The 15,281-nt window shown below is 42.7% G+C and overlaps 1 protein-coding gene across 1 annotated transcript in view; it reads left to right on the top strand.

The window, feature by feature from the left end:
- The window catches only part of PIK3C2B (phosphatidylinositol-4-phosphate 3-kinase catalytic subunit type 2 beta), a 257,575-nt gene that overhangs the window by 125,551 nt on the left and 116,743 nt on the right, over positions 1–15,281 (top strand). The window contains exons 12-14 of the mRNA XM_063955240.1: positions 1,114–1,309; positions 8,409–8,531; positions 14,848–15,015. Coding sequence (XP_063811310.1) covers positions 1,114–1,309; positions 8,409–8,531; positions 14,848–15,015 — 487 coding nt within the window. The remainder of the gene's footprint in view (positions 1–1,113; positions 1,310–8,408; positions 8,532–14,847; positions 15,016–15,281) is intronic.

The following is a 15,281-nucleotide window of genomic DNA, read 5'->3' on the forward strand; positions in this document are numbered from 1 at the left end:
ACGGTGTGAAGAGCGCCCTTAGGGCGCGATGAATCAACTAGTATATAAATATAACTCATCAGTAAAACGTACAACTTTTTATATAGTCAATTAAAAAATGAAATAAAACCTGTTTTTGTACATATAATGTGTATACAGATTTTTTAAATACAGACTTTTTGTTTTAATGCCCCTTTTAAACAGCTCTAGTGCATTTTAGCAAATTATTCATACACCGCAGTGAACATACACATCTGTGCGTATCAGTAGGCGATCCCTGGAGTGGTGTTGTGTGCGTGTAGCCGGAGTTGTATCCTCATGAGTTGCGCCTCACCTGACATGCGGCCATTCCTGTACATCCATCCCCTAGAGTGTGAAGCGTAAATCCGCTTCCTGATGTCCTGCTCTGCGCTGGCAGACCCCCCTCCCCTCAAAAAAAATAAAAAATAATAATAATAATAATTCTCCGGATGTGACAAAGTGCAAAGAAAGGTACTGAAGTTCCCTCTGAGGGCCATCACCACTGGGGAAGGGAAAGGGGAAGGGTTCTATTACCATGGATGTTTATTGATACTGTGGGGGGGGGGGGGGGTTTGGGGGTTGTAATGCCACTGGTGTATGTTGCCACCAGAGGGGATGACGATAATGTTATAATGGGGTCATATTAAAGGGCTAACGGACACTGAAGGGTGGTGTGCTAGACATTATTAAATCATTTTGTTTGTACCTGGTCACAGTATGTGCAGTACATAGCTTATCTTAAGCATCACACATATTTATTGACACAGCATAAGCACAGCAGAAATTTTTCATAGAAAGATAAGTGGGTACTGCTGTGTCTATCTAATGCAAAATATATGTGGTAAATCTATAAAACTTTAATAGGTCACATTTAAAATGAAAATACAATCATTTCCTTTTATAAGACTTTGTTAAACAGTCAGTATAATGTGAACATTTAGTACCATCCTTGGCATCCACGTTCCCCTAAGATGTATATGTACAAATATGAGACAAACTAACCTTTCCCTTATATATTGTAACATGTGAGAATCTTTCTTTAAACTGTTTGTTATCTTACTGCACATTTTTTTAAAGTTTAGATCTCCCAATTTCTGTTTATCTGTCCGATAGAGAAAGTTGTAGAGAGCCTTACGGCAGCCATCTTGGATTTGGTCCAGCTTTATTGCAGCACATTCAATGCTGACTTCCAGACAGTGGTGCATGCTGAACGCAAGCAAAGTATGACTCAGGACGCGTCACTCCTCACCAGCCCCCTCGCCTTCACTATCTATGCTGCACATCGCATCCCCATTACATGGGCAGCCAGGTGAGATGCAGGGTAACTGCTGTCCTGAAAATAATGTTTCTACCTATTAAAGTCTGATGTTAGGCAGGTTATGGAACGTTTACAGCCTCAGATATGTCTGACAGTATTAGAGGTCACAAGAAAACTGTACACAAAAACAAAGCACAAAATCCATTGTTTCCACATGCTGGAATGGAAAGGGAACAGTACTTTATTACATTTCTTTGAATATTGTAAAGCTCAGATTATTCAAAAAAGTTATATACAAGTTGTCTGTTTCTTTCTGTGAATGTGTTTGTAAGTAGAACCTTCTTCTACAGCAATTTATAAAGTCTGAAAGTGTAAAACCAACTTAAATCTGGACACACATGGAATGATTGTCTCATTTAATAACCAAACAACAAACAAAGGGGGATATCCAATTATCCCCGAAAAAGCATCGGGTCCGAAAAACTGCACTTTTTCAGACTTTTTTCCAATGTTTCGCCAATTTTTTTTTTTTATTACAGGCTATCCAGAAACCTGTGTGTTTTCGTGTGAAACAGCCTCGTTTTCGGACGAAAAACGGGGCTGTTTCCGGGGATTCTGCATCGCCTGCCAGAGGCAGGTGAAACAAAATCCCTGATAAGCCGGCGCGTGCCGCGGCCTATCGGGGATAATTAGCTAGCCTCCGGCAGGACAATTAGCCCCGGTAATGTGTGTAATTTGCGATGTGTGTAATGAGCTGTGACCCCCCCCCCCCCCAGTGACCACCAGCAAGGTGGCGGCAGCAGACTGGTAGCAACTCCTCTTTGCGGATCAGGAAGTTGGCTGTACTGCACATATGACCTGAACTCCCTGTTCCGACTATTGCAGGAGCGTAATAAGCAGTCTGTTGGCTAACACTCTTGCAACGGCATACCTCCCAACACGACCCTCTCCAGGAGGGACAAAATGCTCTACTTCTGGACTTTTCTCTTAATATATGATTATCGACACCTGTTTTGAACAGGTTAATGGATAAGAAAGGTGTTTCACCACAGGTGCTGGCAATTATAAATTAAGGGGGAAGTCCAGGAAAAGAACATTCTGTCCCTCCTGGAGAGGGTCATGTTGGGAGGTATGCAACGGTACAGCGTACACACCTATGCAATGGATGGCCCTTGCTTTCGATATCGGGAGAACGGGATGAGGATTATATAGATGTGTACCCACCTTAACTGTCACATCATAAACTGTACTAGAAATTAAACAGGAGCTGATAGATCTCCCCCTATGTTCATAACTGCCCTCTTATTTTGTGTTCAGTCCGTGACACTGCCATACCCTCCCAACATAACCCATTCCATTAGATACAAAATGCTCTGTTCCTGGACTTCCTTGCCAATGGCAGCAGCAGAAGTGGGTCTGCAGCACAGTCAAAAATTAATATAGGAGAGCCACACCAGCTGCCATTGAGAACCGGATGATGATGTTTGTCGGTGTTTGGAGTGGCAGTTGGTGTGGCTCCCCTATTTGAATTTTGGACTGCTCTGCAGCCCTACTTATGCTGCTGCCACTGGCAAGGAAGTCCAGGAACAGAGCGTTTTGTACCTAATGGAGTGGGTCATGTTGGACAGTATGGACACTGCTTACCACACATGTGATATAGTACTTTGGCCTGATAGCAGAATAAAAAGATCTGTCCAGTTCAGTCTGACACAGTGGTGCCAAATGGTTGGACTTTACTGTACCTACATGACCTACACTAAAATTCGTTTTAAATGTACAAAGTTGCAGATGAAACACAAAAGAACTTGGCGTGAAAAAAGCCATGGCCACTGCATTCTAGCACTTTGTATAAAGATTCAGACTCATTTGCACACAGATGTACAAGTGTAACATATCAGATTAATCATTGTAGCCTCGTTAATTGGTTTTGTTTAATCCCATTGTTAAATTTGACGCACATTCAAGCAGAAAAGAGGCTCCGTACAAACAGAGTTGCACGAACCTGTCATGCTAATGGTATGTACACACGGTGAGATATTTTCTTACGATTTTGACTACCCTATATACTCGAGTATAAGCCGACTTTTTCAGCACTTTTTTTTATGCTGAAAAAGCCCCCTCAGCTTATACTCGAGTCAGTGTGAAGGAGGGACACAGAGGGCACAGCGCGCGCCTCTCCTGTGTCCCCCCTGTGTCTCCGGCGGCAGCGGCGGGTCTATTAAATGAAGTACCCGTTCGTGAGCTCTGATTGGCTCACGAACCGGCACTTCATTTAACAGACCTGCCGGAGACGCAGGAGGGACACAGGAGAGGCGCGCGCTGTGCCCTCCATCACAAAACAGTGCGGGAGCGGTGGAGGGTAAGTTATACCTGGCACTGGGGGAGCATATTTGGCACTTGGAGGGGGCATATCTGGCACTGTGGGGGCATATCTGGCACTATGAGGGCATATCTGGCACTATGAGGGCATATCTGGCACTGTGGGGGCATATCTGGCAGTGTGAGGGCATATCTGGCACTGTGGGGGCATATCTGACACTATGAGGGCATATCTGGCACTATGAGGGCATATCTGGCACTATGAGGGCATATCTGGCACTGTGGGGGAATATCTGGCAGTATGAGGGCATATCTGGCACTGTGGGGGCATATCTGGCAGTGCGAGGGCATATCTGGCACTGTGGGGGCATATCTGGCACTGCAGGGGCATATCTGGCAGTGTGAGGGCATATCTGGCACTATGAGGGCATATCTGTCACTGTGGGGGCATATCTGGCACTATGAGGGCATATCTGGCACTGTGGGGGCATATCTGGCACTGTGGGGGCATATCTGGCACTATGAGGGCATATCTGGCACTGTGGGGGCATATCTGGCAGTGTGAGGGCATATCTGGCACTGTGGGGGCATATCTGGCACTATGAGGGCATATCTGGCACTGTGGGGGCATATCTGGCACTGTGGGGGCATATCTGGCAGTGCAAGGGCATATCTGGCAGTGCAAGGGCATATCTCGCACAGGGGGCATATCTGGCACTATGAGGGCATATCTGGCACTGTGGGGGCATATCTGGCAGTATGAGGGCTGTGTACGACTAGAGCTGCATTTCCCACCCTAGGCTTATACTCGAGTCAATAAGTTTTCCCAGGTTTTTGTGGTAAAATTAGGTGCCTCGGCTTATATTCGGGTCGACTTATACTCGAGTATATACGGTCGGCACTGTGCAGGCAAGTCAATTTTGACTATCTCTATAGAAGAGATAGTCAAAATTGACACTTAGCCAAAATCGCACATAGTCAGTATTGCAAGCACACTCATTATGTGCTTGCGATGCCGACCATTCCGAGTTGATCGATCGCTAGCAGTTTTTAGCAGCTGTGCAAACGCTATGCCGCCGCCCACTGGTAGTGTATTTTAGCTTAGCAGAAGTGCGAACGTTTTTATCACAGAGCGCCTGCAAAATATTTTTGTTTAGTTTCAGAATAGCTCAAAACCTACTCAGCGCTTGCGATCACTTCAGACTATTCAGTTCCGGATTTGACATCACACACCTGCCCAGCCACGCCTGCGTTTTCCCTGGCACGCCTGCGTTTTTCCGAACACTCCCTGAAAACGGTCAGTTGCCACCCAGAAACGCCCACTTCATGTCAATCACTCTGCGGCAACCAGTGCAATTGAAATGCATCGCTAGACTCTGCTCAAAACTGCATCGTTCTTTGTGCCCGTATGTCGCGCGTGCGCATTGCGCCGCATGCGCATAACTGCCGTTTTTTAGCCTGATCGCTGCGAACAAATGCAGCTAACGATCAACTCGGAATGACCACCCTAGCCCCTGTCGCATAGTGAGAATCGGGCATAGCCCGAATCTCACCGTGTGTATGGGCCTTTAGAAAGGCGGTTTTGCACAACTGCTGCAATAGTGTATGAGGACACATCTGTACATCCCGGTTTCTATAATTAGTAGAAATTGCTTCCTGTAGCTGTTTTACAGTATCTGGCATGAGGTGGCTTTTATATACCTAACAAAGGTCAGGTCACATGGGTTTTCCTGTTGTTTATTTAATTTTTATGTTTAATATATATTTATTGAAGTAACAAAAAATATTTCCTTAACAATTTGGACAGTACTGATTTAAAGCAAATGATGAAAAGTAATGAGCACAGGAGGTAGATGCAGTAATACATCATTTGACATTGAGTGCTGACTGCAGGGGGTTGATGAAGAGCGTAGATGTTGCCAGGCCCTCCCCACGTGATCGGCTTTCTCTCCCCTGACCATGAATGTCATGGAATGAATAGGGAGCACTTTATTCAGCCGCTCCCTCCGCTCACAGCTGTGCTGGAATTCTCTGATCTTATTCCACAGCTTCCTCATTCTCTCAGCCTTTCCCTCCTCTCAGCTTTCCAGCCCTCCCCCCTCTCAATGTGCAGTGACAGATGGTCAGTTCCAGGCTCTGCTTGTCCCAGGCTGCTGCATCAGGGAGTTTGAAAAGTGGGTGGGGGATCCCCTTTGTTTAAAGGTTCCTTTCATTCTCTCTGTTGTGCTATTTGAAGAGGAGGAGACTCAAAGAGGTGAAGAAATACCGGCTAGTGTGACCTTTGGTATTTCTTTCTACAACCTCACCCTCCCTTAATAAATCTGTTACAACTTGCCTTGTGTGTATGTGTTTTGAAGGGGTGGGGAAGTGCGGCATGCAGCTGGGCACTGGCTTCACTTTCTTTCCTATCACATCTCACGTGCCCTCTCCCCCCTGTCGGTCTTTCTTTTCTCCTGTCTGTCTCTCCTTCTGCTTAGAAAGGTGCCCTGCTCAGTGCAGAAAGTCCCAGAGGTCCCTGCATGCCAGCACATGTGCCCTGCTCTCACACAGAATGCCAGAGGTCCCAGCATGCCATCGCATACAACCTGAAGGAAGTGTTTTCTGCAGATTTAGTACAGAAATGTATGCAGTGTGACAGAGAGGGTTCTAAGAGATGGAACTAAGGGGATCATTTACTAAGCAGTGAAAAGTGTGGAGAAGTGAGCCAGTGGAGAAGTTGCCCATGGCAACCAATCAGCACTGAAGTAACAGCTATAATTTGTATACTATAAAATTATACAGAGCTGCTGATTGGTTGATGGGGAAACTTCTCCACTGGCTCACTTCTCCGCTCTTATCTCTGCTTAGTAAATGTCCCCCCTAGCATAAAAAGATTTTGTAACACAATAAGTGACCAGGTGCTGATGATAAAATAAAGCAATAGAAATAAACTTTAACATAAATAATGCACCTGAATTGGATATTGAAATTACTATAGCTGCAAACTCCAAATGTGAGTGTGTGTGGTTTGTGTGTGCAAACTATTAGCAAAAAGATAGTGGAAATGCGCTTATATAAAATAAAGGGGTCTGCAAAGTGTGCAGAAGTTGCCAATGGCAACCAACCAGCTGCTAAGTAAGAGTTTATAGAATGGACTTTATAAATGTTACCTCAACACTGATTGTTTGCAATGGGCAACTTCTCTACTGGCTCACTTCTCTACTCTTTTCGCTGCTACTAGAATAGACCCCTTAGTATACTAGTATAGCAGAACACACTCAAGACTTGTCAAAAGAATTTTAAATAGATAATATCTTTATAAAATAACATATACATTTTTGTATACAATAGTTAAGCACATAGAAATGATTATCTATGAAATGTGAATACATCAGCTCGGTCCGATGTACCAGCTCAGGCATGCAGATCTACTGGATCGCCTTTCAAGTATAAAGGGTAAAAAACGACATTCATTTTTGCACTTAAACATATAGAACTGGAATGGCAAATGCGTCAATGAAAGTCCCGGTAATTGAATAATGTAAATAGTGTTCACGGAGTTGTCAAATGAGTGGGGTCCACTTTACCAGTATAATCCGGGTATATTCACTGGGGTCCTTTGGTGAATCCAGTAAACTCTGGCTGTTGTGCAGGGTGTGATGTGGCTGCTGACCACGTCTGGTTTCAGTGCTGTGAATGGCTGTATGAGGGTAACAGCCAAGACAGAGCTGGAACCTTACTTTAACAAGGCTGGAGAGCTCAACAAAGAATGTCCCAATATCTGCAAGGTTTGTAGAAGATTATTCAAGTATGGGGTTCAATGCATGGGTAAATACCAGGGTATCACCTCTGACCAATTTGTCTTTCTTGGAGAAATCTCTAGCAGGAATTCCATATCCAAATACCAATGTGTTGTAGTTGTTGCCCGGCAGTCTAGACGAATCCTCTGCATACAGTAGGTTACCTGCTCTCAGTCTACTTGCTTTATGCTTAGAATTTCTCAGCAGCCTGTCTAAATTGCCATTAGCGATGGTGTTCTCATAGTCCTAATGGCATCATCTGTCTGTCTGTGCCCATGATGTCTGGATTCTTCATTTAATACGGTGACTGTCTTTTTGCTGGTTTATGTAGTGCCATCATCTGTCATGACTTGGCCTCATACAGATGTGCCCACATATATCTAGCCTCCTGGCATGTTGAACAGCCCTTCTATGGCGTGACTTGGTAGCACCCAGCGCTTTTTTTTTTTTTTAAGACCTTTTCCCTTAAAATCTTTTTCGCACAACTATGCGAATGAGACGCGCAAGCAACTTATCCTAATAAAAATTATATGCGGCATGTTTATATTCTGTGTGCGACCGCGGCTGTATCTGCATATGAATTGCTAGTAAACACTGTAACGTACCATTTCATATGCAGATACAGCTTTAGACGCACAGAGAATATAGGCATGCCCCATGTCCTTTTTATCAGAAGAGTCTGCTTGTGCATCTTATTCCCAATTGCGATGTGAATAGGACGCATTTTTGGCAAAAAATTACACCTGACACTAATGTAGTTGCTCAAAACCTGTCAGCTCAGTCACGCCAGGCATCTTCTGCTACGTGATGTACGGAGGTAAGATGTATGAGGACACATCTGTATTTGTCACTACTGTTTTGTCCCAACTGTGTCGTCTGGACTGGCATGAACAATGATTGTATCAAACTCGGAATTTTGCTCTATACCTTATTGCTTGGATGTATACCTTTTGGATTCTTGTCAGACTGTTCTAAGTAACTTGGTTCATAGAAAATGTTGTCATTGTTGCCATGTCATCTTTGTAGCCATAATTTATATTGTGTCATTGCAGTTATGAGGATTTCTATGTATCCTGCTCCCTGAGTCATGGTGGAAAGGAGCTGTGCAGTCCTCTGCAGACCCGTAAGATCCACGTGTACAAATACCTGTTCCACCTCATTGTTTGGGATCAGATGTGAGTACATAATAATGTAATAGTGTACATACAGTATCTGACTTATGTAGATCCATAAGGTGCAGTTTTTATGAACTGTGTAGTGCAGACACTTTGTAATATGTCTGTGAGGCTATTGACCTATCAGCAGTCACACTGGAGATTCCTGTGATAGACCATGCTGCAGGTGAGGAACTAGCCAATGGCTACCCTTCAAGAGGGTAAAGCTGTAGGCTCTATATAGGTATGTGCACATGCAACTTTTCCCATAACCACATGTTCTTTTGAGTATGTTGGTGACCGGAATTTCCAGGGACCACTTATTTGTGCTTGTACCTAGAAAATATCTTTCTCTAACAGTCTGCTGAACTGAAGGACTTTCTATGCTCCAAGAACGAGACCTGCTGTGTTGTCCTTCCTACATTGTAGGCACAGACACTTTATATTTTTTTTCTGTTAGGAGTGTCTGGGCTGTAACTTTTGAACACTGTCCCCCAAACTATCTTTGAACTCAGCTGTGCTCCCAAAATAGCCTGCCCGGGATTGACTCAGTCCAAGCTCTCTTCCCTCCCAGTCCTGTGAGGAGCAACGGCCGGCATATGGAAAACAGTTAAATTTAGAAATTGTCTTATAGCCTTTTAGAAGAATAGTGAGAAAGACAAAGAGGAGAAGGTTATAGAAAGAGGACTTGAAGAAGAGACGACCCGATACGGAAGAAGAAAAAAGAGAAGACAGTGCTGCAGGAAACTGAATCAGTAGAACACAGGGTGTATAGCAAAACAGCCTAGGCAGATTCTAGAGAGCTATAAATACACCATGTACACTTTTACCGCTCTGTGAAGATGGATGAAGTACTGCTGCTTCCTTCTGGTGAGAATATAGGACTAACAGCTTCTGATACTGTGAAGGACTGCTGAAAGCTGTGAACTTGAACTTAGTTCAGTACTTTTCTGCTTCTGACACATTATTTAACTGGACCTTATGTAACCTTGGAATTGATTTAAAGGGATCAGAAAATACGGTGGTTCCTTGTAGCTCCCACAGGTTTTGGATCTGATGTTTAATGAGATTAACCCTACTGTTCCTGAGACTGTGAGGGCAGCCAGCCTGTAGTAAGGTAATAACACCATGTGTAATTGAGTTGCTGGATTAAATTGGAAAGTCTTCAGCAGAGATCTGGAAATTTGTCGAGAATTGTCCAAAAGTTCTGCAGCAGAGGTCACAATGAATACCTAATTGCTGATTTTAATACCTGCTATCCAGTGTGGCTTATCTTACATAATATTCTTGTTTTTTTGCTTTTTTTCTTGCCACATCTATAACACATATAGGGGTATATTCAATTGAAGTCGGATCCATTCCGACATGCATTTGTTGTCGGAATGGATCTGACAAGGGCTATTCAATGACCATCTCAATCCGACTTTTTAAAGTCAAATTGAGATGAGGGAGGAGAGGGGGGAGACGGGGGAGAGCAGCGCTACAGCAACGTTGTAGGAGGATGTGCCACCGCCGCTAGACCTCATGGCAGTGAGCGGCGGCTGTGCCACATCCTCCTACATATGCTGTGCTGTAGCCACTGCTCTCCCCCGTCTCCCTGCTGGTCTCCCCCCTCTCCTCCTCTCAACTCTCTCATCTCAATCTGACTTTTTTTAAAGTCAGATTGAGATGGTCATAAACAAGGCCAAAACCTGTCTGATTTGGCCCCGTTTCCGACAGAAGCACGCTGATCGGCAGCTATTTCGCCGATCCACATGCTTTCCGACAAGTCGAATTCCCCAACTTGTCAGATAAAAAAGCTGGGGATTGAATAAGTCGGAACCCCTTCCGACCTGAAAAAGTCGAAAACTGCCGTCTTTCCGACAAGACGGCAGTTTCGACTTCAATTGAATATATCACATATTTTAATTCTGGGAAGTACAGTATGGTTGTGTGAACTTGGCAAAAATATTAATAGAACCTTTCAGTATCTCATCACATATCCTGTCTGTGTCTCTGTATTACTTCCTGTTAGGGGGTTTATGTTGTTTTTGCAATTTTTTTTAACTCTATAATATTTGTACCCTACTGTTTTATTCATCCCATTCTACTTTTATTAATCTCAACACTTAAATAGTCTTTTATTTATTCTCACTTTGATTTCTCACCACCCATTTGTTTTCACGACTCCCAAACATCTTTGTTCAGTTGTATAATGCATTTCTCATGAGATTATTGAGTGTATTTGTCTCTACAATTACAGTATAGAACCCTTAGCTGTGAGTTTGGATGATAGTCTGATATATTCGGTCTCAATGACTTGAATGCTTGTATGGGAACCATTCCTACGTTTATGTGAACTACACAACTACCTTTTCATTTGTTTTTATTAGGCAAATCAGTGGCTTCTATGGTGTTTTGGAATAAATAAATGCGCCAATATGTACATTTCACATGCACTTACATATAAAAATCCATTTGCATTTTATGTATTCAACATATGTAAAATACATGTTCATTTCAGAAACCAGAGATTTGCTACAGTTAGTTAGCTACATCTCTTGTTTATAGAGATGTGTAAATATTTCAGGTTGAGAGCAAATTCAGGTAAGGGTTCAAATTCACACCTGGACATACAGTATGTATGGGGTGAAAATCCAGTTGTTTTCTGCATGCATGGAAAATTACTTGGGTAGCACTCACATCCATCCCAACTGTAATCTGTGTGGACGTTTTTTTTTTTTTTTTTAAATGTAGATTTTATTGAGGTTTTTAAAGATAGCCAGGTACAAATGAACATGTTAAACAGTGAGAAACACATTGCCAAAGAGAACGCTCTGAATACAGGCAGTTAATTAGGATTTTGCCAATATACAAAATTGCACTTTCAAACTAGATTTATTCGTATTTTGAATTAGGCCCAATAGGAAAAAAACATAACTTCTGCATCACGACAGGTCTTGCTGACTCATGTGTTAGGTTTCTCTTTACCAATGTGAGAAGCACATAGTGCATGAGAAATCATTAGAATAAAACTAACGTTGTAAACAAGGTGCTGAGGACAACTGTCCTTTATTATTAATATAATAATAATAATAATAATATTGTCATTTATGTAGCACTTTTCACCCAGTAGGACTCAAATATGGGTATCCAATTCCCCGCAATAGTGCAGCGGGTGCGAAAAACAGCTGTTTTTTGCATATTTTTTTTATTCCCACCACCCCCTATCCAGTTAGGCCTCGCGAAAATACATACGTCCCGCGAAAAGCCACAGACCTATGTATTATGGCTGCACTTATCGCGGCTCTAGGGGGCACTTATCACGGATTACGCTGTGCATGAAAGCAAAGCATAATCCACAATAAGTGCTGGCATCGGTGGGAGGAGTGCACTGCATCGGGGCTAATTGGATAGCCCCCCAGCGAACAAATTAGTCGTGGTATTTTACATTTGCCTTTTTAACACAAAATACAAAAGAACCTTAACAGGGGACATTAGTAAAATGCTTGAGTAAACAGATAAACCCTGAGTTAATTTTTGAAGGATTCCAGAGTGGAGGCCTCTCGAATGATTATTTGGTAAACAATGAAGCTTTCTGTACCTTCTGCTTCTAAAATGAATCCTGTTTAAGTGGACAGACCTAATCACACATGGCCTATTCCATGTGGAATTTGTCCATGCACTTCTGTAGCCAAAGCAAGCATGGAACAAACAGTATATTCCATGTGGTACAATTAGCAGTTGAACAATGAAAGTGCATGCAGTTATAGGGACCCATACTGTACATGTTGCAACACTGACCACAAATTAGGTAAAACATGATAGCTAATCCTGTGTGATTGTCAGAGCTGATTCTAACCAATATGATGCCCTAGGCAAGTTTTTGGCTGGTGCCCCCTAGTACCGCCGCTAGTTCCACCTTTGACCCTGCACCCCTTTCCCAGCACAATCTCCCCTCACCCATAGCAGTCCTCATTTTGGTGCTCCTACCCCCTATATTTTAAATAGGAACTGTGCGCACATTCAGTGCACATCCAAAAAAGGGGCATGTTCTTGCTGGGAAGGGGCATGGACACACAATAGTACCCCCAATTCAAATTACGCTACACAGTAGTACAACTTTATTCACATTTTATCATACCTTATATACGTTACTCCTCACAGTAGAGCCCCTTATTCACAATACATCACAGTGAATTGCTCCTTATTCACATTACACCACACCATATTGCTCTTTATTCACTTAAGACCACACAGTAATGCCCTTTCTATATGTTACGCCACATAATAGAGCATCATATACACATAATGCTACGTAGTAATGCATTTATACACACTATACCAAACAGTTATGCCCCTTACACATTTGACATTATTAATGTCCTTATAAACATAATGCGCCTTATAGATTATGCCAACCTTTATTAATGCCCTTATACACATAATGTCCCTTACACATATGCCGCACATTATTAATGCCCTTATGTGTGTCATTATGTGTATAATGTCCCTTACACATATACCGAACAATATTTTACAACCAACCCACCCGCACACAGCACTCACACGGCTGCTAATACTGTGACCTCTGCTTGGATACAGATGAGTCCTCATACATCTTGCCTCAATACGCCATGCAGCAGGAGATCCCTTTTTTGCCGAAAATGCATCTTTTTTGCATTACTATATGGCTAGGATACACAAGCAGCATCTGCTGATTAAAATAATATGCGGCATGCCTATATTGTGTGTGGGACTGTGGCTGTATCTGCATACAAAATGCTACGTTACTGTGATTTCCAGGAATACAGTGTAACGTAGCATTTTGTATGCAGATACAGCCGCAGTTGCACACAGAATATAGCATGCCGCATATCCTTTTAATCAGCAGAAGCTGCTCGTGTCCCTAGTCATTCCAAATGCCCTAGGCATTTGCCTAGTTTGTGTATGTCTAGGGCCGACTTTAGTGATTGTGGCCTAGTGGTAGAACTACTGAATGATGCAAGGCTACCTTTACCTCAGACAAACATAGGGGCAGATATATCAAAGCTTGGAGAGAGATAAAGGGTTCCATTTAATAAACTTGAAAAACATCTTTTCTCCAGCATTTTAGCAGCAGAAAGCTGTACTTTTCACTTCTCTATATTGAGAAAATGTAAAAGTGCAAAGATCTGCCTTTTCATTTCTTCTTTCATGATGCTGCAGCCCCCAGTTTATATAATGGGGGCTGCGCAGGAACGGTATTTTATATAGACGAGAGAAGCGAAGGTTTGATACTCTTGTTACCTAGAGTGCCATTCTTATGAGTTTGTGATAAACCCAGACTTCAGCTCATAAGATGATTTTCGCCTACAGTTTCACACTTGTCGTAAATACTATGGGAAACGATCTGTCAGGAATACTGTTATTACATTTATAGCTTCCATGTGTTTTATTCTTCTTTCATTGTTTTCACTTCCTTCCTGCATTCAATAATATCCACATGTCTGTTACTACACCAGAGCAAGAAATGCTATTAGGTACTGAAAAATGAAACATTTGTTTAGATTAATGTGACAAATCTGCCATCACAAAAAAACTGTTATTCCACAGTAGGACTTGTAAGGGATTTGGTAACAACTTTGAAGTTAGAATAATCTAAAAATAGACTATTACTGCCTAATCTTTTATAAGTTTATGGGGGTCTATTTACTAAGCCATGGAGAGAGATAAAGCGGATAGAGATAAAGTACCAACCAACCAGGTCCTGTCATTTTTCAAACACAGTCTATAACATGGAAGTTAGGAACCGTTTAGCTGGTACTATATCTCAGTCTCCTTTCTCCAAGGCTTAATAAATAGGCCCCTTAATTACTTACTGTTAAATATGTCTTTATGGGGGGAATTCAATTAGCCACAGTAAATTAACTGATAAGTGACCTGTTTTCTCGGCCACAATCACAAAAACTTTGTGTGCGGTAAAAACGGGCTCTATGGATAGCCCATAAGAAAAATTGCGTTACAGCCTCGTTTTTACTGCACAAAAAAAAATTAATGTTTCCATTGTAATTCCCTCTATGGGCTGGATATAATGGCTTGCGAGACGGCCAGAGCTCCGAGACTCCAGCCGAACTCGTACGTTTTTTAAAGCAGCAAACATTTACAAGGCAAAACCAACCTGGTTTTGTCTTGTAAACGTTTGCTGCTTTAAAAAAAGCGTACGAGTTCGGTTGGAGTCTCGGAGTTCCAGCAATCTCGCAAGCCATTATATCCGGCCCTATGTGTTTATGGATTACTACAAATCTACCGCAGTACAGCACAGTTCCTATTGAGGAAGGGACCACCTGGGTTTTACATGCTCTTTTCTCCTGCTTAGGATTTGTTTTCCGGTCCAGATAAACCACCTTCCCCGAGAGACTTTGTTAACGGTTACACTGTTTGCTGTCCCTGTTGCCCACCCTGGAAGCTCCTCTGAGGCCAGCAAGCAAAGACGAAGTCCTCAGTCACTAGGCTGGGTCACTACTCCGCTGTTCAACTGTAGGCAGTAAGTCCTTTCATTTATTTCCCTTCAGTATCATAAACATTCATCCAAAATAGTTTGAACTACAGCACTTGTCTCCACCAAGGACATGTCTTGAAAATCATGTTATGGATGAGTGTCTAAAGGTGTAAGTGGAGGGGGGGCATCCCCCCACCCCTTTCCTCACAAAGGGTGATTGCAGGGATGTAATGTCTCCCACTGGTGCTGAGCCTGTGTTCTCTAAGAACAAAGGTGTCTCCTGTGATTGTCAGCTTGTTGTATAGCCTGTG

The sequence above is a fragment of the Pseudophryne corroboree genome, chromosome 2 (genome assembly GCF_028390025.1).
Source record: "Pseudophryne corroboree isolate aPseCor3 chromosome 2, aPseCor3.hap2, whole genome shotgun sequence".
Classification (NCBI taxonomy): domain Eukaryota; kingdom Metazoa; phylum Chordata; class Amphibia; order Anura; family Myobatrachidae; genus Pseudophryne; species Pseudophryne corroboree.